The sequence below is a fragment of the Python bivittatus genome, unplaced genomic scaffold (assembly GCF_059951505.1).
Source record: "Python bivittatus isolate LINGU-HERP-01145 unplaced genomic scaffold, Pbiv_v1 ctg000410_np1212, whole genome shotgun sequence".
Lineage (NCBI taxonomy): Eukaryota > Metazoa > Chordata > Lepidosauria > Squamata > Pythonidae > Python > Python bivittatus.
This window is the reverse complement of record NW_028277067.1, coordinates 7,327,588-7,346,270: the sequence shown is the minus strand read 5'-3', so window position 1 is coordinate 7,346,270 and position 18,683 is coordinate 7,327,588. Positions and strand designations below refer to the sequence as shown.

Genomic DNA, 18,683 nt, shown 5'->3' with positions numbered 1-18,683 from the left:
TTCTCTCCATTATGTATTCTACAAAATCGTTGTTTTTCTCCCATTTACCCCTTCATGATCTACATCTCTTCTTGTTCCACATCTTGCATCCTAGTCTGCTTCAATCAACATTTGGGATTTTCTGCCACAAAAAGGTTGGTCCTTGTCTTGATGGCTTCTTAAAGAGTGATTTTAAACACTATTCACTAAGGAGAGGTTTATGAAAAATCATCTGACTCCTAAAAAAAAAACCTTCACGTTTTAATACTATTTTCATCTTTTGTTAGTCAGACATCCTCCTCTCTGTACCTCTTAGTTCCTGCATTTGCTTTCCATTTGTCTAAATACAAATGAATTGGGAGTAGAAGCACACAAACACTTGTTCTCTCTCTCTCTCTCTCTCTCTCTCTCTCACACACACACACACACACACACACTCTATTCTTCCCCCACTGCAATCCTCATGCAAATCATATCATAACCTTTAAAAGTTGTGTGGGAGAGGAATTCTGAAGCTATATCTCAAGCAGAATTTGCACCACTGTTCCTTGTCTTCCACTATGAAAATTATACCCTTAGAGGCTTGTTTTCCTCGCTGTTGGGTCACCTTCCTGATGGTTCCCCTTCATTCCTGGCCTGTTTCCCCTCCCCAATTCCCTACCCTCTGCCTTACTCATTTCTCTAAATCTTTGCTTCAGTACAATTGATATGAGAAAAATAAACAAAATGGGACACTGAGTTACCATGACCTTTGTATCTGAACATTTCTATGGCATTGATCATAAATTACATGCAAATGTTTGAAAAGAAATTTCGAGTCCTTTTAAATGAAAAGCAGATTAGGAATGCCATGATTAGCTTTGGATGGGTGCATAATTATTTTTGGTTAGGTAGGTAATTATTTTAATGCATAAAACCAGATTAAAAACTGGCACATTTCAGCCCGAGCACATCTATACAATGAATTCTGAACCTACTGGAGTGGCGTCCCCTCCTTTCTAAAACATTTATATCAGAAATGCAACGATAGCCCTCTCTCTGGATTCAGGTGGAGAAAACAAAACAAAACAAATCAACACAATGGGTCATACATCCCTTGACATGCTGGCCCAGAAGGCATCATTTTGCAACTGTAGTAGTGCACTATTATGCAAAATGGTGGAACTGATTAAGATGGGGGGGCAGTTCCTAAGTGGGAAATGAAAAGCAAAAAAAAAAGACGGAAGAAAAACTAAAGGAAAGAAACAGTGGAACTGGTGAGCAGAGTTGCAGGCAACTAAAGATCCAGGCAAGGAGAGGGGATCTACCCTACAAACATTGCATCAGGCGTGTATCAACTGTAACCATTTGAATTATGCCAGGGTAACCTAGAAATTATAATGAAGGTGCTGATATCCCTCTCCCTCTCTCCCCCTCTCCCATCCTATCTCTCTCTCTCTCTCTCTCTCCCCCCTCTCTCTCCCTCTCCCCCCCTTCTATCTATCTATCTATCTATCTATCTATCTATCTATCTATCTATCTATCTATCTATCTATCTATCTATCCCTATCCCTATCCCTATCCCTATCCCTATCCCTATCCCTATATCTATATCTATATCTATCTCAGGAGAGAAGAAATGGTTGTTATACCACTTTGAGTAAATATGCCCCAATAAAAGACTTGAGCCAAAAGTGTCACAGAAAAGACTTTTGAAAAAGTATTAACATTTTTAAAGAATGTATTTGGATCCACAATTACTGTAGTTGCATGACAAGGACAAATGGAAAACTCTGAGCTATAGCTTTTTCCCATAAGAATCTGACTGTCCCACTAATAAAAAACACGGACTGTCAATCAAAGGGGGGCGGGGGAGTCTCAGAAAGACCCTCTCCAGGAGTGAGATAATGAACAGTTTGGAAGAATGTTCTGTTTAGAACATTTATATAGCCGCTCATCTTAAATACATAACTGGTTGGTGAAGAGTCTGTACAAAAACAATATTAAAAAACTAAAGTAATTAAAATAAAGTCAACACAAGAAACACATAACCAAAGCACTACATAACAATTCCATAAAAACAAACATACATATATTGGGCTCCCTAAATCCTCACCCTAATGCTTGAGGAAAAGCCAAGTTTAAACAGCCTTCCGTAAGGGTTTATTTAGTTTATAGCTAAATGTCCTACACGAACCCAGAATCCAGAAGGGTTGGCTGGGTTAAGGAAAAGCTTTCCAATTTTGGTCATTATTTGGTTCTGTAGATAAGGACCCAACTACAGGGGGACAAGGGGAAAGGCCAATTTCAACCCTGCAGAATCTAAACTGATTTTTAGAAGATCCTCAAGATTAACCAGCTGGAACCAGGTGCAAAACTGACTCTCAAAAAGTCATTTCAACTGAACTTCATAAGCCATGCGCTAGACTCACCATGACTATTGCTCAAGAACACCAGCCACTTCATTTAGACCTAAACATGGCTATTGTCAAACCATTGGAATTTAGTCTCTTGAGAAACTAGCTCTAGGAGCTCTGGCATCAGATACCCATATTCACACAGATATTAGCCATGCAACCATGGCAGATGTTTTGTAAATAGTCCCTTCACTTATCAAAGTTTCAGGGTATACAATAGGCTTTCAACAGTGTTCTTATGAGCTAAACATCTTCAATCCATCAGGAGCTCCTGACTCACCCACCCCTGACCGACAACTACAAGGACACCAGCTTGTGCCTTGAGATGGTTCTTTCCCACAGCTTACTTTGATGACATGGGTACATCCACATACTACCCTAGCGGCAATATTTGCACAACATGCTAAGTTTAGGATTAGGTTCAGTTAAATGTGGCTCAGCTGGTACCAACATAGCCTTTTGTTTAGTTTATAACATGGTTTTTTCAAACTTGGCAACTTTTAAGATCTGTGGACTTCAACTCCCAGAATTCCCTGGCCAGCATGCTGGCTGGGGAATTCTGGGAGTTGAAGTCCACAGTTCTTAAAGTTGCCAAATTTGAATAACACGGGTTTGTAGCTCAATGTATTACACAAACCTAGAACATAGGGAAGGTCAATAGCTAGGTTAAGCATGCGGAGCAAAAGCAAACTGAGTATTCTAGGCAAGGCAGAAAGGAAAAAGGGGCTTCCTTCCAGAACCAGGTTCTCGACATGCCATTCTTTTGCACAAACCCCAGGTTGATTGAAAGTTCTGGCAGACAAATCAATCAGGCCTGTTGCACCTTAGGACCGCACTGTGCCTGAAGCAACCAAAAACCTTGAGCCCCTTGTTTCCTCCACTTAGGGGCCACCTTCATTAACATCCTCAAGAGGGTGCCAGGAACAGGAACATTCGACTGGCCTGATGGAGTTTTCCACTAAGCCGGGGGCCTGCTAATTACTGTACCTGAGGCAGGATGGAGACCGGGGTTTACGAATGCTGGCAAGCTGCAACATCCTTTCTCTGATCAGATTGCTCCTCTGAAAAGTTGGGGAAGGGGCCAGGCAAGCAGGTCTGACACGGAGACCGCAGCTGGTCTTTTAGATACTGCAAGGCAGGTAAGCAGTATCTGTCTGAAGGGAATTGGCAAACCAAGCTGAAATTAATATTGGAGTATTCCTCTCCTAAATGCTATTACTGATGACTCCTAAGCAGGTTTGATGGTATCCTGTTTTGTTTTTAAATCAGGCTTAGAGAAAAACAATGTTATCCATGTGCCAGCCCTTCAAGGTAGGCCAGATCAAGCAGCAGGCATTCCAAAAATGTTCTTTATTGTAGTACGGGAGAAACTTTCCAAGTTTCTCTCTGTCCCATCTTATATTAAACAAAATCAAAGTGGGGTTATTTTGAGTTTCTTTCTCATGCCTCCATCAGGAGCGTATAATCTTTTCCACAAGTCCTCCCTTAATGGCTCACTCATTCCTTCCTGAAGGCCAGTTCTAAATGTCTTTACAGCATGTGACCCCACTTCCAAGTGGTGAAAAGCTCCAGGGATATCAGCTCCAAGTTGAGCATCCTTGGAAAGAGGCTGTTGGGAGACTGATGTATTATGGAGCATAATATAAGGCTTCATAGCAAAGGATTCCCTCTCTCATCCCAGGAGGCTAAGCCCTTCTCTGGACATTTGGAGGAAGGGAAAGGGAAATTATCTCAACCTATCAGTAGCCCCCCGAGCACAACTCACCTTCTAGGCTCCAATACAACTGCACTCACAGAAATGACGACTGATCCTAGATGTGATCTCATGTGTTTTAAAAAATGTCTCGCCAAACTTAGGGGGGGGGGGCAGGTTCCAAGTGAGGACAATTTAAATCCAACATAAACTGCCTTTGATGTGCTAAATTTGCAATGAAGATGAAAATGCATTTTAGGGACAGTCTCCAGTGGGCAAAAGTTATGCTTGGATCCCTTACCTGTTGGAAAGTCTGCTGGACTTTCAAATGAAGGTATTCTCTGTATGAACAAATATGCAGTTAGTACCTTATGGCTATCTGGGATCCCTCACATAGAGAGTAATCAAAGGAAGGGCTGGTATTCATATTATTGAGTAGATAATTCCAAGTCAGAAGATGTTAAATCCAACCAGGCTGGACCAAAGGATCTTGCTTTGCTACAATGAATCTTTACAGCCCTCTGCTGGCTAGATCAAGCAATTGCATCTACTCCATCTCCTGCTTCTCCCTCTCACCTATTCTGCCCTCCAGTGGAGAGGTCATACAACTGCAGCCCCTCACTGTCTAACCAACCTCTCAGTGTGGCATTTTCTAGACAGGTTGGACTAAAATATCAGGATCACCTGGAAGCATAGTCAAGAAATGTGTATAGAAGAGGCCAAGACATTTTATTTCTACATTATCCCCCTACCCTTTCCCACAAGGGAATCTGAATGCCCAAAGCCTGAAAAGTGTCCAGCACATGAGGGCTGTGATTTTCATGTAAGAAGTGGAGCTTGATATCCTTGCTTCTTATACATCTCTTCTAAGATCACTCTTCCTACCTGCAAATTTCAAATCTAGTCTTATCAAAATAGGACACCTCTGTTTATTGGTCATGTTATGCCATAATTCATTCAACCAGAGTTTGTCAGCATGGTTCAGAGATCCCACTGAACCATAATAAACAATGATTTATAAGTCACAATGGGTGGTTTCAGCACTATGTTAAATTAAATCAAGCCACATTAATGGGTGAAGCACATGACCTAGCTCAGCTTTCCCAACAGGAGAAGAGTCTGTATGTTTAAATGTATGTGTGTATATAGATAAAAGCACACGAGACTGTTCAGGGCAACAGCAACATCATTTAATTTCACCAAGGGAGTCACAGGAAGAGAATTGTGAATGTGGAAGAGTGCAAACTGGTGATCCTGGCCTTTGGAGAAGGAGTGCAAATGGCTTTTAGTGCAGCACACATATAGAAGCATGTAAGGAGCAGAGAACTAGACAGGTCCAAGAGGGATGAAGTTGAGTTTTTAATTTAACATTCATAAATGAGAAAATGCAGGCATTCTTTTCAAGAGAAGAAAGAAAAACACAACACCCGTGGACGCCATTGCAAACTTGCCCCAACTCTGAAAAGAACAAGAACCGTAGTTCAAGAGGAGTTGGGAGGAACATGATCTAGTCCTGCTTTAGCATGGATGAAACATACCCAAAGATCCAGCTTGTATTAACACTACAGTGGAGTGGAAGGGGGAATAAAGTGCTGGAAAATTTTCAACAAGGATAGAAAGTAGGGAATTCTATATTCCCAAAAGAACATGCTCAGACACCAACAAAAGAGAAAGCAACAACTCCTTGGTTAGGGAGTATAATACAACTGCAACCAAAGCCTGATGAATGTTCTTCACTGTTTTTACAATAAACTGTGATTATGTCTTTAAGCGAGAAAATCTCCTCAGAGTTCAGCAAGGTAAAGACACAGACATCATGTCACAGTTAACAAAGGTCAAGGACACCAGTATTGGTAGTAAGAGAACTGGATTTAAGGAGTGCTCTCAATCACCCCCCCCCATAAAATAAATAAAACTTCCCACCCAAATTTCTACTTATCTCTGCTTCTCTATTATCTACTGCCATCTCTGTTGAAACTGAGAAATTATAAAGGGGACAGAGAGATCCAATTTCAAAACAATGAGCTTAGGTGAAGCAGAAAAGCTGATGCATTTTCCCCTGATGCTAATCTCTGCTTCTCGTCCCTGACAAAGTTCTGTTTCAGCAGCTGCTTCCAATACTCAGTTTGTCTACTACCATTTCTAGCTGTGATGTTCAAGGGTTTGGCCTTCTCCTTTTGCCCCAGGCCTCCTAACCCAGAAGGCTCTGTGAATTGTGCGACTGTAGAAGAGTAAGATTGACACAAAAGGCAGAAGAAATGGAGGTGGGGGCAGGGATACTACTGAAGTCCAAAAGACGTATCAGCTTCAAAGCATGTCTCATTCCTCCTGCCCAGTCCAGCCTTTTCTGCAGTGGTCCAGAACTCTAATTTGACAGAAGTGTTCCACCAACAGTGGAGAGGAGGAAGGAAGGGAGAAGAAATTCCTAGAATGGAGATGCAGAGATGGAATGTGCCCCTGTAGTAGACATGCCAACAACAGAATGGAGAAAATAGTGCTCTAAACAGAATTTCTGGGCCCCTCATCCCAGCACACCAGAGTTCCCAAAGCTCCAGCCACACATCTGAGTTTTGTCCATCTTTCATAAAGCAGGCAATGGGACTTCCCTTCCTTTTCACTGAGGCCCCATCGGTGTCGGATCCTGCCAGCTGAGTCCAGAGAGACTTTTCTTTCTCCGGCAAAGTTCCTGCAGACGTGAGGTTATGTATGATGCTTCCCCTCTCGCCAACACCTTGTCGAGCCCCAGCTGCTGCAGTTTCTCCACCAGATTCAAGCTGAAGATGCTATCCCGGCTCTTCTCTGGTTTCCTGCACTGCAGCCGACACAGTCCTGAGGTCCAATTAGCAAAGCTGTCCCAGCGGTCATGCCACAGTAAAGCCAAGGAAGGAGAAAGCCAAGGAGGAGGAGATGGATCTCTAATAAACTGGGGCAAAGCCATGGGTGCCCTTCCTTGGCTCTGTGCAGAAATGCCTTGCTCTGCCAGTAGAGTCACCAGTCCAAGAGGAGATTCTGTCTCTTCCTCCTCCTGCCTGGGTTGTTCCTTTAGGGGGTGCTGAGGAGGGGAAGAGGGGTTCAGCCCCGTGCAGGGCCCACAAGAGGGCACAACTGTATTATAAAGACTAAGGAGGAGGAGGAGAGTAAAACAGAAACATTCAGTGTAAAGGTTTGGATACATTTCAGGTAGGTGCTTAATTGCATACATACATCCCAACCCACCTTGATTTGTTCTACAACAGCCTCTCAACCTGTGCTGGCTACAAATTCTGGCAACAGGGAAGTCCCTTTCAGAGAAAGCTATTTAGAGGGATTTCTAAATTACATGGTATTTTCTCAACTAGGTGCAAATGCCCCTGATTACTTGGGCCCTGAAAATACTAATTTTCTGTATATAACAGGAAAGGAGCACATAATGGACAAACCAAATGGAGAAACTGGCTTTCTCATTTCTGTTCAGTCTACAAAGTGAAAGTGAAGGAAAGGCTTGGAGGATGGGAGATTGTCACTTGTGTTCCTTTTCTACAAATTGCTCCTGCTCACATATGGGGAAAGAGTTGTTCTAGTGAGAATATTTTGGGGCTTGAGTTCCTTCCTTCCTAAGCATATCAACGGCATAAAAAAAAAAAAAGGTTCCTCTTGGTTCCCTTTCAGATAACCAAGGCAGGCTTGTCGCAATTAATATGGGCAGTGGCTGCTTCTGGTGGTACCCTTAAGGCTGGCTGAGAACTACAGGGTCTGATCCTTTAAGGCCCAATCCACCAAATTCATTTCTTTTTAATTGGGTCTTCTGCAAAACAAAAGAAGGGACCAAAGTAGCACAGAGTCTGAAATCAACAGTACTAAAACTGGAAGACCATGTCAGCCATGACGCGCTGCTCCTTAACGCTTCCATGGTGCTAGTGGAGGGACTGCCTTCTCTAACCTGGTCTCCTATAGCCGTGTTGCGACTGTAATTCCCAGAATTCCCCCGCCTTGCCATGACTGCAGCAATTCCTGGTTTCTGAAATCAGGTACCTGTTCATAGTGTCCAGGAACAGGCCAAGACACAGACATTTCCATCTTGGTACCTGATAGCCTTGAGGATGCTCTCTCCATCTATTAACTTTGTCTGTAGTCTTTTAATGTGTTTTGCAGTCTTTCAACGTTTTTATGTTTTTTACTTGTGGGCCGCCTAGAGTCACTGATAGTGAGATGGGCAGTGTATAAATTTGATTTATAAATAAAAATAAATAATAGAAAAAGGTGTTGAGGACAGAAGCTCTCTGACCATCCAATAATAAAGCTGGAGTCTCTCCTGACATTACTACCAATTGTTTTTCAGTATCTAGGCCACAGGTGGGCACCTGGTGGCCACTAAGCCCCTTTCTTTCTACCCCTCCAGTGACTAATATATATTTTTACACACATACATACACAGGGTGTACTAAAAGTCAGGCCATGTTGATAATGTATTGTATAAATTACATTAAATGTAATGTATGTTTTCTTCTAAGCACTTCCTTACTTGTTTGACCCATGACCTTTGAACATCCCTAAGTACAGGAATATTCTCTCTTTAAAAAATCAAGTAATAAAACATATTGTGATTGGCCTATGGGGCCTGACTTCTGGTATACCCTGTTTATATTATCAGTAGGTTCTAGTTGTTTTTCACATAAAGCCTGAAATAGGTTTCGTGCAAAGAAACACTGGAACTTTAAGAAGAAATGGAGGATATCCCAGGCAGAGATGTGACACCACCCACTGACATCATTTTCCTCAGCAGAATGGCTCCTTGCCCCCCTGCCCAAATATTAGATGTTGTTCCTGGCCAAGCAAAGATTACCCACCTTTGTTCTGGGAAAATCTCTCAATAGCATTATTTTTTTGTGGTTTGTTAGCTAGCCATTTCTCCATGCCCCTAGCTTTTTGAGGACAGGATCTGCTTAGGACCCAGCATTGAAGGTCAGCACCACAAAATTCATACCAGTTAGTTTGCAGAAAAGCAGAGAGGTTAGTAATGAGGTCTGCTTTGCAAAAAATTAGTGGGTTAAAATCTTGGTTTCCCAGAGGGGCTGACTCTAGCTGCCCATCCCAACCATCAAGGCCGAGAGGAGCTGGGGTTGCAAATTGCTATAGGTTAGGCTATAGCGAGATTGAGTGATATATGGTTCAGTAAACTGTGGAAACCCCGCCATTTATTAATTAAACCCTAATACCGTGATCCAGACACAGCAGTTGGATTTTGTTGACCTGGGTTGAGGGTTTAAGCTTGTCGTGTGCAATTAGTCACAATGTTACAGGAGAAATTCATAGATCTCCAGGTAACCCAAGATTATGGGAGCTGAAGTCCAATACTTTCCAGTGAATGGCTGGGGAAAACTGACTTAAATAAATAAGTCCCTCTCTTCATCCATTTCCTTGTTATTTTGCTATGATGACCTATTTAGGAGAAAGGAGACCTACCTGCTTTGCTTATCCCTGGCATTAGCCACCCCAAATCCTCATCAACTCATTATCCTTCAGCAAAACTGTAACCTCCTTAACTTTAACCAAGCAAAGAAAAGGGCCTGGACGGAAGATCTCCAGAGTGGGGGAGGGCAGCTCATTCAACGCCTCTGAGCTAAGAACCTTGAGGGGAAACTTTCCTTTGGCTCCCTCACAGTAGCAAATGGGTGGGAAGACAAGAGGAGAGGAGAATAGCCTCAGAGCAACTAAAAGCCTCTGCAGAAGTATTTTAGCAAGTGCAGCAAACGTTAATGTTGACCGAAAGCAGGTGCCTACTCTGTTTTATTAGCCCACCATGACTTTTAATGGGCTGCCCAGCATGTAGTTTCTTAGCCAGGGCTTCATCTGGGCCAAGTCAGCTTTGGCCATCAGACAGTTAAGGAAAATGCCCCTGCATGAGCACATTCAGAATGCTTTTTTAAAAAAAATAGATATAAATTGGTTATCATGTCAACTTTCTGGACAGGCTTGATCACCAAAACTCTTTTTAAGTCAACCCAAGCACTTAAGAGTTATAACTTCCTCCTCCCACTTCCAGCAACTTTCATTCTCTGTTTTCTGCAAGACCCTGCTCCTCCCTCCAGCCATCATCCAGTGGGCTTGGATCCCCTTTTCGCCAAGCCAAGGTAACTCAGGAGGAGATGGATCAAAGAGGGAAGTTCTGCTGCTGGATAGAGAGAAAGGAAGCAAGCAACGATTTCTTACTTCAGGGCTCCCATCAATGTGTCCAGGGCTGTAGAAATTGCCCGTATCAGGAGAAAGGCCTAAAAGTCAGGATTTGACAATGAGGAAGGGGGAGGATGCAAGACAACAGGTTAAAAATCACAGGCGTGCACGCACACACATCCACACATCCTTTATACAGGAAATGGCCTCGCCATGTAGGAGAACAATAGATGGCTGGAAAGCTCAAGGGAGGGGCAATAGGATGCTTACCTGGGTGTCACCATGGTAACCTCGTTGCTAGGGTGCAAGATGCAACAGGTGGTGATGGTGAAAGTAGGCGGGGTCTGGGGCAGATTGTTAACGGAGTGAAAAACTAAATGGGACAGGAAAACAAAGGGTTAATGAGTGAGCAGAATGGAGGGGAGTCATGGAGGCGGACAAACATCAAGGGGAACAGTGGAGGGAAAAGCTTCTGTGAACAGCAACAGGAAATTAAACTTCACCCAATTTGTTTGCAATGATTTACAGTAAACTGTCTCCTGCTAGAGGAGGTGTGGGGAACCTGTGGTCCCCCCAGATTTTGGTGAATGACAACTCCCAGCATCCCTCACCGTGGATAAGACTGGCTGAAGCTGCTGGGAACCACTGTGTTATGCAAAACTAGAGCAGTGTTTCTCAACCTCAGCAACTTTAAGATGTGTGGACTTCAACTCCCAGAATTTTCCAGCCAGTCCACACATCTTAAAGTTGCTGAGGTTGAGAAACACTGAACTAGAAGATTACAGGTTCTCCAGTAGAAAGTTACTCCTGGATAGGAAGCCTCCTCCCAGACACATTGTCTCATGACCCCATCTATTCACAGCTACAGGAACACTACCAACACACACATGGTATCTACGAGCAATGCTGAGTTTGGACGTCACCAACAGGCACATATTGTAGTCTTCCAACTAACTATCACAACTGGCAATAAACCAGGATTGCTCCCCTGCAGGAAAGATGGGGTGATGCTCGCCAACTTTCAAATCAGGATTTGCTACCGCAGGCTGAGACAAGCTGTGTACTCCATTGTAAGTGGCCCAGCCCAACCCACTCACCGCTTGGCCTTTCTTTGGCTTTAGCAGGTGTTGAGGTAGCAGGGGAAGGGAACATGCTGGCATCCATGTCATCTTCTTCCAAGTCATTCAAATTGTAGACCTCCTCCACATCAGTGTCAAGTTGCCGGAAATCTTTGGTAAGCACACCAGGTCGCGGTTCCAGGATTCCTGCCAGGTGAGGCCGGGCCAGCTGCTGCCAATGGTGCAGGGTCACGGAGCCTAAGAGAAGGCACAGAGGTCTCCTTGAATTTGCTGGAGCCAGGGGCAAAACCCAGCAAAAATCATTTGCAGCAGGCCTAAACAGAAGCCGGGGGAATTGCAAGCCGAAGTTACAGTGAGAAATAGAAATTCCCAGACTACGCGGACGATGCAAGAAAGGCAGGAGGCAGTCCTGCAAGTTTTAAGCCCCATGCTGGACACCCAGTCCAATCTTACACCTGCAAAGAACAGCATGCCCTAATCCCTTCTGACATGGCCAGTCCGATTGCTAGCCTGCCTTCAACGAGGATAGAAATGGGAGTCGAACAAATTCAACTACCAGTCTAACTGGCTTTTACAGATGGGAGCAAAATGTCCTCTGGTTCTTTCCTTCATGCAGCAAAATGTTTAGGGTTAGCCCTGTGGCACCATCCCAAACAAGGAGGAAAAATGACTGCATTGGAGCCTCTCATAGACACACACAGGAAGAAAAGTGGCCAAGGATGGGTTCTGGGTTTAAGCAGGGAGAAACTCATATGCTGCAGCTTTAGCCCGTGATCCTAGTATTCAGACATGAGAGGAGAAACTCTATACACATGCCTGCCTCACTTAGGGAAAGGGCCCTAAACCCATTTTTCTGTCCCCCAGATACTCTCTAACAACAATTCCCAAAAATCAGCCACACAATTTTCTGCCATTTTGAGAGAGGGAATACACAAACTGCAACATAAGCCTTACAAGGAATTTAACACAGCTTAAAATAAACCAGAAACAACCCCTCCCCCCAAAAACCTGCTGTACGTGTGTGTGTAAGAGAGTGAGCACTGCTCATTTAGCTTTTCTTTTCCAAAAATATTAAGCGTGATTCTAATTGTCAAAAGCTAGCCCGCTCCTGGCTTCAGAGCACTGGCTCCTCCCTGACACCTGCAGCTGAACATCTCCCAGACAGCAGCTGATTGAAGGATTCTCTCAGCCTGAGACCTGGAGAATAGCTGCCAGCCAGTACAAACAGCCAGACCAGGTCTGAGGCAAGAAACCTGCACAACTTCCCTCTACAGGTAGTCCTCACTTAACTACAGTAATTGTGACTGGAATTTCCATCATTAAGTGATGCAGTCGTAAACCATGACGTCACACGACCGCACCGCTTAGCAACGGATGGAAATTCCAGCACTTCTGGTTGCCATCTTTAAGCAAATCACTGCAGATCATTAAGCAAGGATGTCACGTGGTTGCCATTTGCAACCTCCTGCCAGCTTCCCCATTGACTTTGCTTGTAGAAAGCCAGCAAAAAAGGTCACAAATGACAATCACGTGACCACAGGACACTGCAACATCATAATCGCAAGCCAGAGCTGAGCACCCAGATCGCAATCATATGACCATGGGGACATTGCAACCAACGCTGTCATAAGTTTGAATGGTTGCTGAACAAGTGGTCATTAAATGAGAACCCCCTGTATATGTCATGCTGGAACTGGACAACAGTAGATTATGCAAACTACCTATTGATCTTCTCTGTTTCATTTCTACATCTGCCACCAACTTTGGGGCGTTGCCCTCTAAAATAGGCACTGGACTCAGTGCTAATGACTGCAAAGTATCAGGTACACAGAAACTGATCTTTCTGCACCCTTTAAGACTGAACCACTCTAGGGTGTACTATAGTAATGCTGCCCTCCCCCAGTGCCTTGGTATCTATTTTATTGCCAGTTCACTGAACCAGAAACCATAGTCTTGATTTGGTTTCCCAGACATTCAGTACTCAGGGCACTCTATTTTTCTCCACATTAAAACTGGAGGAATTGTTCTTCAATATTCTTCTTCCCATCTAGATCTTGGAACAACTGGCAGGTACCCTCCTTTCCCAGTTAAATTTGGCCCATAGAGATTCTCTTCCTTTTGCTGATTCAGAAGATTACTTTCAGAACTCTACTATTATTTAGAAAAGGCCTTCTAAAAATAATTAGATTGGAAAGCCAAAGGACATGCAATAAATGAACAAACCAGAACAAGCTGTTTCTCCAAATGAGGAGTCCTGAGCTCCCCTTTTCCACTAACCTTCCAGGGGTTTAATGATTTGAAGCTTATCAGGGAAGCAAGAGTAGGAGCCCAAGGAGGTGCCAGAACCCCCAGAGCTGCCTGAATAGTTGGTCCCTGTAGATGTGATGCTCTCGTTGGGGGTCAGAAACCCACTCGAGTCCTCCGCCTCCCGAGCCAGGCGCCTCAGTTTGCATTCACGCTCCATCTCAAAAAATGAATGCTCGGTGCTGTGGTTCTTCTGGCGAGCAGACAAACACTGGAGAGCAGCTTCCAAGACATGGTGGCCAGGTGTACCTGATGTAGCAGCCACGCCCTGGCTAAAATAAAACAAACCGTGAAGCTGATCTGATTCTCAAAGCACCATCAGAGGGGAGAATCTTGGCTCTCCAGAAGTTGCTGAGCTACAGCTCCAACCTACATAGTAACAATGGGGGCTTCTGGAAACTGTAGTTCAACAACCTTTGGAGAAGCACAGACTGATCATGATCAATTGATTGAGAGACAGGCAGATAAAGAACAGGCTTTTCCCAGAGACAGATCCCTGTCCCAAGGAACTTATTACTAAAACTGGATGGGGAGGCAGGACAATAAGAGATTAGAAAGAACCAACAGAGGAACCTTGCCTTGGTTTCACTAAGAACAAGGACAGGCCTTTGAGCAACTGCACTCTAGTAAGACTTGGACCAAGACATTCTCCAGTGGAGGCAAAAGATACACGGATGGAAAATGAGTTCGCTGGGAATGACAGGAGATCTTGTTGGGTACATCAGCAGTTCCATGTTGGTTTTGCAAATCAAAGTTAGGAAAAACAGTGCAAAAGGAATCTAGCAGAAAACTTGTCAGGGTAGACATAGCAGTTAAAGAAAAAGGGTGGTGATAGTTACTCCTCTTGTGACCCTTACAGAAACATCTACACACAATGGGATGTGGGGAGGGAATGAAGAGACCATAGCCTTGTATTTCTTTAGCTGCCCATTTTTCGTGGCTTTCTCTACTTAGAACCCACAGCCCCCAATTGCTTCCAAGTGTGAGGTCTGGAGACAGGAACGTGTTATCTGACTGTTTTTTCTTCACCAAAGGCCCAGCAGGACAAAATATTGATGAATCATTTGATGCTCCTTAAGGCAGCCCCAAAATAATTCTGTTTTTCTTTCAGTGGGTCCACCTCGGACTATAGGTGGTCTGGAAAGCTTGAGATCCATCAAGACAAACAATCTTCCCTGCAATGTGTGGGGCCTAACAACTGCTTGAACAGACTCACACCCCACCAATTACCATGGGCAAGGAATGACGATGGAAAAAATTGTTAAACTCCTGGGAAATGGGCATAATCCATGGGTGGTGAGCCAGAAATTATGCAGATTTGGTCTTTAAGCTCTAACCCAGCCTTCCTAAGAGCATGCTCTGGATATTTTGGGATGATAATCTTCAGAACTATAGTTTGGGAACTGTAGTCCCAACTCATCTGAAGATTTCCAGATGAAGGAAGGCTGGGCTAACCCAACCATGAGGTTATCTCCTACAGGATTTGCAAGGCTGTTTTTCCCACAGAGGAGTCCAGGTCCTAGCGATACTCACTGGGCACCATCCAGACGTTCAGGAGCCAGGTCACTCTTTTCTTCCAGCATAATGGGGCTATCTGAACCATAGCGGCTGTTGCGTGGGGTGCTAAAGTGACTGCAGATCACTGAAGATACTTTGGGAGAACCCGGGGGAAGACTCAGTGGTGACGCCATTCCTGATTTGGCCTTTGTTGCTTGTTTCACAGCCTTCACTGTCTCAAACACCCGCCGGAAGCCCCTAAAAACAAGCAAAACAGATGTAAATATTGTGATCAGTGGTAGAAATCAAAGAGAAGGTTGGTCACTCTCTTTGTCAAAAGACTCAAGAATAACACCCTTGAAATGCTGATAGTCTCTAATTGTTTCCCAGTGCTGTTTTAATAAAATCACACCCTTCACTGCCTATAGGCCCAAGAAACATTCTAAGCCCCAACTACCTGGAGCCTACATTCCCCAAGTTTGGTGCCTCCTCCAGCTCCTCCTTCACAATGTCACCTCTGATGGTGAGCCTCCTTTACATCTTGCTTCATCATCATGGTGCATCCCTAGGGCTCAGAGCCATTTTTTAAAATCCAGGCCTCTTGCTACCCTGTGAATGTTACCTTGTACTCCACTCACTTGTATTCAGATGACCCACAGCTGTCCATCCCTTTTCTCATTGTGCCCTTGATCTCTGCAGCCAAGGAATCCTGTAACAAAAAAGTAACCATGGGCAGACTTTTCTTCTGGTAGCAAAAAGTAGTAGACTCAGGAAGTTCCTAAAGGTTCCCTTCTTCTGTTCCTGTTGAGCTCCCTCAAGTGAGAATAGAGAGCAGACCAATGATGTTCTCCTAAACGCTCACCAGAGAGACACATCAACACAAGCCATAATACGTTTGCTTGTTTAAATTTAGCATGCGTTAATCCAGTTCTGCAAACCATAGTTTATGGCATAGCATTCTGTGTCCCCAATCAACCACCATTTATTCATTAAACCACAATTGAAGAAATCATGACTCAGTGTGATGTGGAAACTGAGTCACCGACTGCTCTCCTGGTCATTACTCAGAAATGCTATTTCTCTAACACCTGCATCCAAAGACCAAAGCTCATTGTAAAGCAAGTTCCAGGGATTCAGTCTTGGACAAAATTAAACTCTAATCACATTCTTAGATGTGCTTTTCCCCCCATGTTCCCTCCTCTGTAAAGACTAGAGGTTACCCTTCCCTAAAAGATATATTGAGCAGGTCTGGTTTGGTTTTTTGTGCCTTCAAGTCAGTGTTGACTCCTGGCAACCACCTGGACAAGGCCTTGCAGTCTTCTTGGCAAGATTTCAGAAGTGGTCTGCCATTGCCTCCTTCCTAGGGCTGAGAGGGTGTGACCGGTCCAAGATTACCCAGCTGGCTTTGTGCCCAAGGCCAGAGTAGAACTCATGGTCTCCTGGTTTCTAGTCTGGTGCTTTAACCCCTACCCCAAACTGGCTCTCCATTATATTGAGCAGTGGGACAGAGAAAATAAAACTCCTTGTCGCCATCATCTGTTGCTTCTATTGCTCCATAGTTCCTCCACTCCAGAATGGTTTCTCCCATCCTACCTACCTACCTACCTATTCCAGTGTTGTCCAAACTTGGCCACTTTAAGATGAGTGGACTTCAACTCCCAGAATTCCCCAGCCAGCCATGCTGGCTGGGGAATTCTGGGAGTTGAAGTCCACTCATCTTAAAGTGGCCAAGTTTGGACAACACTGATCTATTCATTCCCTCTCACCCCATATATATATGCATTATATATCCTTACCAGGGGTAAGAAGGTGGGGGAACTGTGGTGGATGGTGCTGTTGGGCAGACTGCGGTTGCGGAGGTTTTTAATGTCCTCCTGAGCTTCACGCAACATTGCTTCACATTCTGTGTATTTCTCCTGCAAGTCCTGGAGCTGAAACGGCACCGCAGAATAGAAGAAAAAAGTCAGGACCATCTTGTCCAGTGGGGCCGAGTCAAGCGCGTAAGAGGAGACACTAACTAAAAACAAGGGTCTCCGCCACGGAGCTGTTTTAAATGGTTTTGCAAGCTACAATCATGCAGCAAATGAAAGCTGCTTGTCCACTGAGCTGATGTAAGGCAGGTGATTAAACTCGAGTCATCCTTTCCAGCTGTCACCTGAGTAACCAATGATTTCCTGACATTTTTGCTATGGGATGGGTCTCTCCTGGAGACAACTTGGTTCAATGATTTTTTTCTGCTTTTCAGAGGAACCTGAAAACCAGGGTACTGCATAAACGAGATATCTAACCAAGACGTCTTGGTATATTTTGTAAACAATTACTATCAGAATAGTTTGTTTTGTGTATGTACACTTCTGTGGCACTTGGATGTACATTTGTGTAGGCTGACTTTCTTCCTTCAGAAGTTGCCAGTCAATTTTTACCCCAATTTAAATAGGATAGATGTAACTTCTGGTGTGGCAGAAGGGGAAAAATATATGCAGGGTTTGCACATGTTAATGAATTTAACGTCATTTTAATTATATGAAATTAAATCATACTTCGGTTTGGCCCCAACTGCCTGCTTTGTCCTGGCACTGCCTATTTCTAAAAGTGTGGCCCCCAAACATCACCCAATGGCCAACTCTACTCTCTGACCGCCCCCCATCAAATGCTGCACTCTTTGTACAGAAAACCCTGAGAGATTCCCGTAAAGCCACGTGGGTTAATCGATGGGAAGCACAGAGCTTCCTGCCACCCCTGTTGCCCTGGGTAAACGCAGCTGCCGCCTCTCCCCCCTTGGCTGCTTAAGGGACACACCTCTCTGCGTAGCTGCCGTTGGGTCTCTCTGGCCGCCGTGAGCTGCTGCTGCAATTGCTCCATTTCAGAACCATACTGGGGGAGAAAGGAAGGAGACAAAAACCATCACCAAGATTATTCCCAGCACCCTTGGCCTGGTTTATGCTGCTAGGGGTATGCGTTTTTTCAGTTGAATCATTTGATGTAATAAATTGCTCAAATCCCCCCCCCAAAAAAATCCATGCACACAAAAGTATTTACAGAATAATAACTTCAAAATGCATGATTTGCTCTCAAAGCATTGATGAATTCCAAAAAATAGGCAAGGTGGCCAGGCAGGACACATGCCTCCCTAAGAACAATGGGTCTCAAGTCTTATTAACAATCGTATTAGCCCAAAGCTGCTAAGAGATTAGTCTAGTTGAAAATTGTACATCAGATATTATAAAAGCAGCTTAAACTGGAAGGTATCTTTTAGTTGTCTAGGGATAAGTGGGATGGGGCCTCCAGATGTTTTTGACTACACATTCCACAGTCCCTCGCCATTAGCTGGCTGGGCTGACGGCAACTGAACCCCAAATCTGGCATCAGCTTCCTAGCTCTGCTACAGAAATTCATTGGGGTAAACCAAAAGTAATGCTATTTTACTAGCCCAGTGCTAACTTAATACGTGTTGAATAGTTTTACTGAGGAAGAATAAAAGCTAACACGAGGAATACAAAAGGAAATGTGTGAGTCTGAACATAAGCTTATTTTGCACATGTACACACAGGGGACTTTGCCTTCTTGCTATAGATTTTTGAAGTG

General features: G+C 44.1%; 1 protein-coding gene across 3 annotated transcripts in view; it reads right to left on the bottom strand.

The window, feature by feature from the left end:
• Positions 1 to 5,142: 5,142 nt before the first annotated feature.
• LOC103064172 (trafficking kinesin-binding protein 1-like) overlaps positions 5,143 to 18,683 on the bottom strand; it is a 47,383-nt gene continuing 33,842 nt past the window's right edge. For 2 of the 3 annotated variants that reach the window (XM_088143444.1, XM_007443578.4), the window contains 8 exons: positions 17,898 to 17,972; positions 16,895 to 17,029; positions 15,737 to 15,807; positions 15,135 to 15,356; positions 13,575 to 13,873; positions 11,316 to 11,534; positions 10,489 to 10,591; positions 5,143 to 7,187 (listed from right to left, as the gene is read on the bottom strand). In XM_088143444.1, the coding sequence (XP_087999570.1) occupies positions 6,683 to 7,187; positions 10,489 to 10,591; positions 11,316 to 11,534; positions 13,575 to 13,873; positions 15,135 to 15,356; positions 15,737 to 15,807; positions 16,895 to 17,029; positions 17,898 to 17,972 (1,629 nt within the window). In that variant the 3' untranslated portion in view covers positions 5,143 to 6,682. Of the gene's footprint in view, positions 7,188 to 10,257; positions 10,317 to 10,488; positions 10,592 to 11,315; positions 11,535 to 13,574; positions 13,874 to 15,134; positions 15,357 to 15,736; positions 15,808 to 16,894; positions 17,030 to 17,897; positions 17,973 to 18,683 lie in introns of all 3 variants that reach the window. The other variant, XM_088143445.1, reaches the window with a different exon arrangement.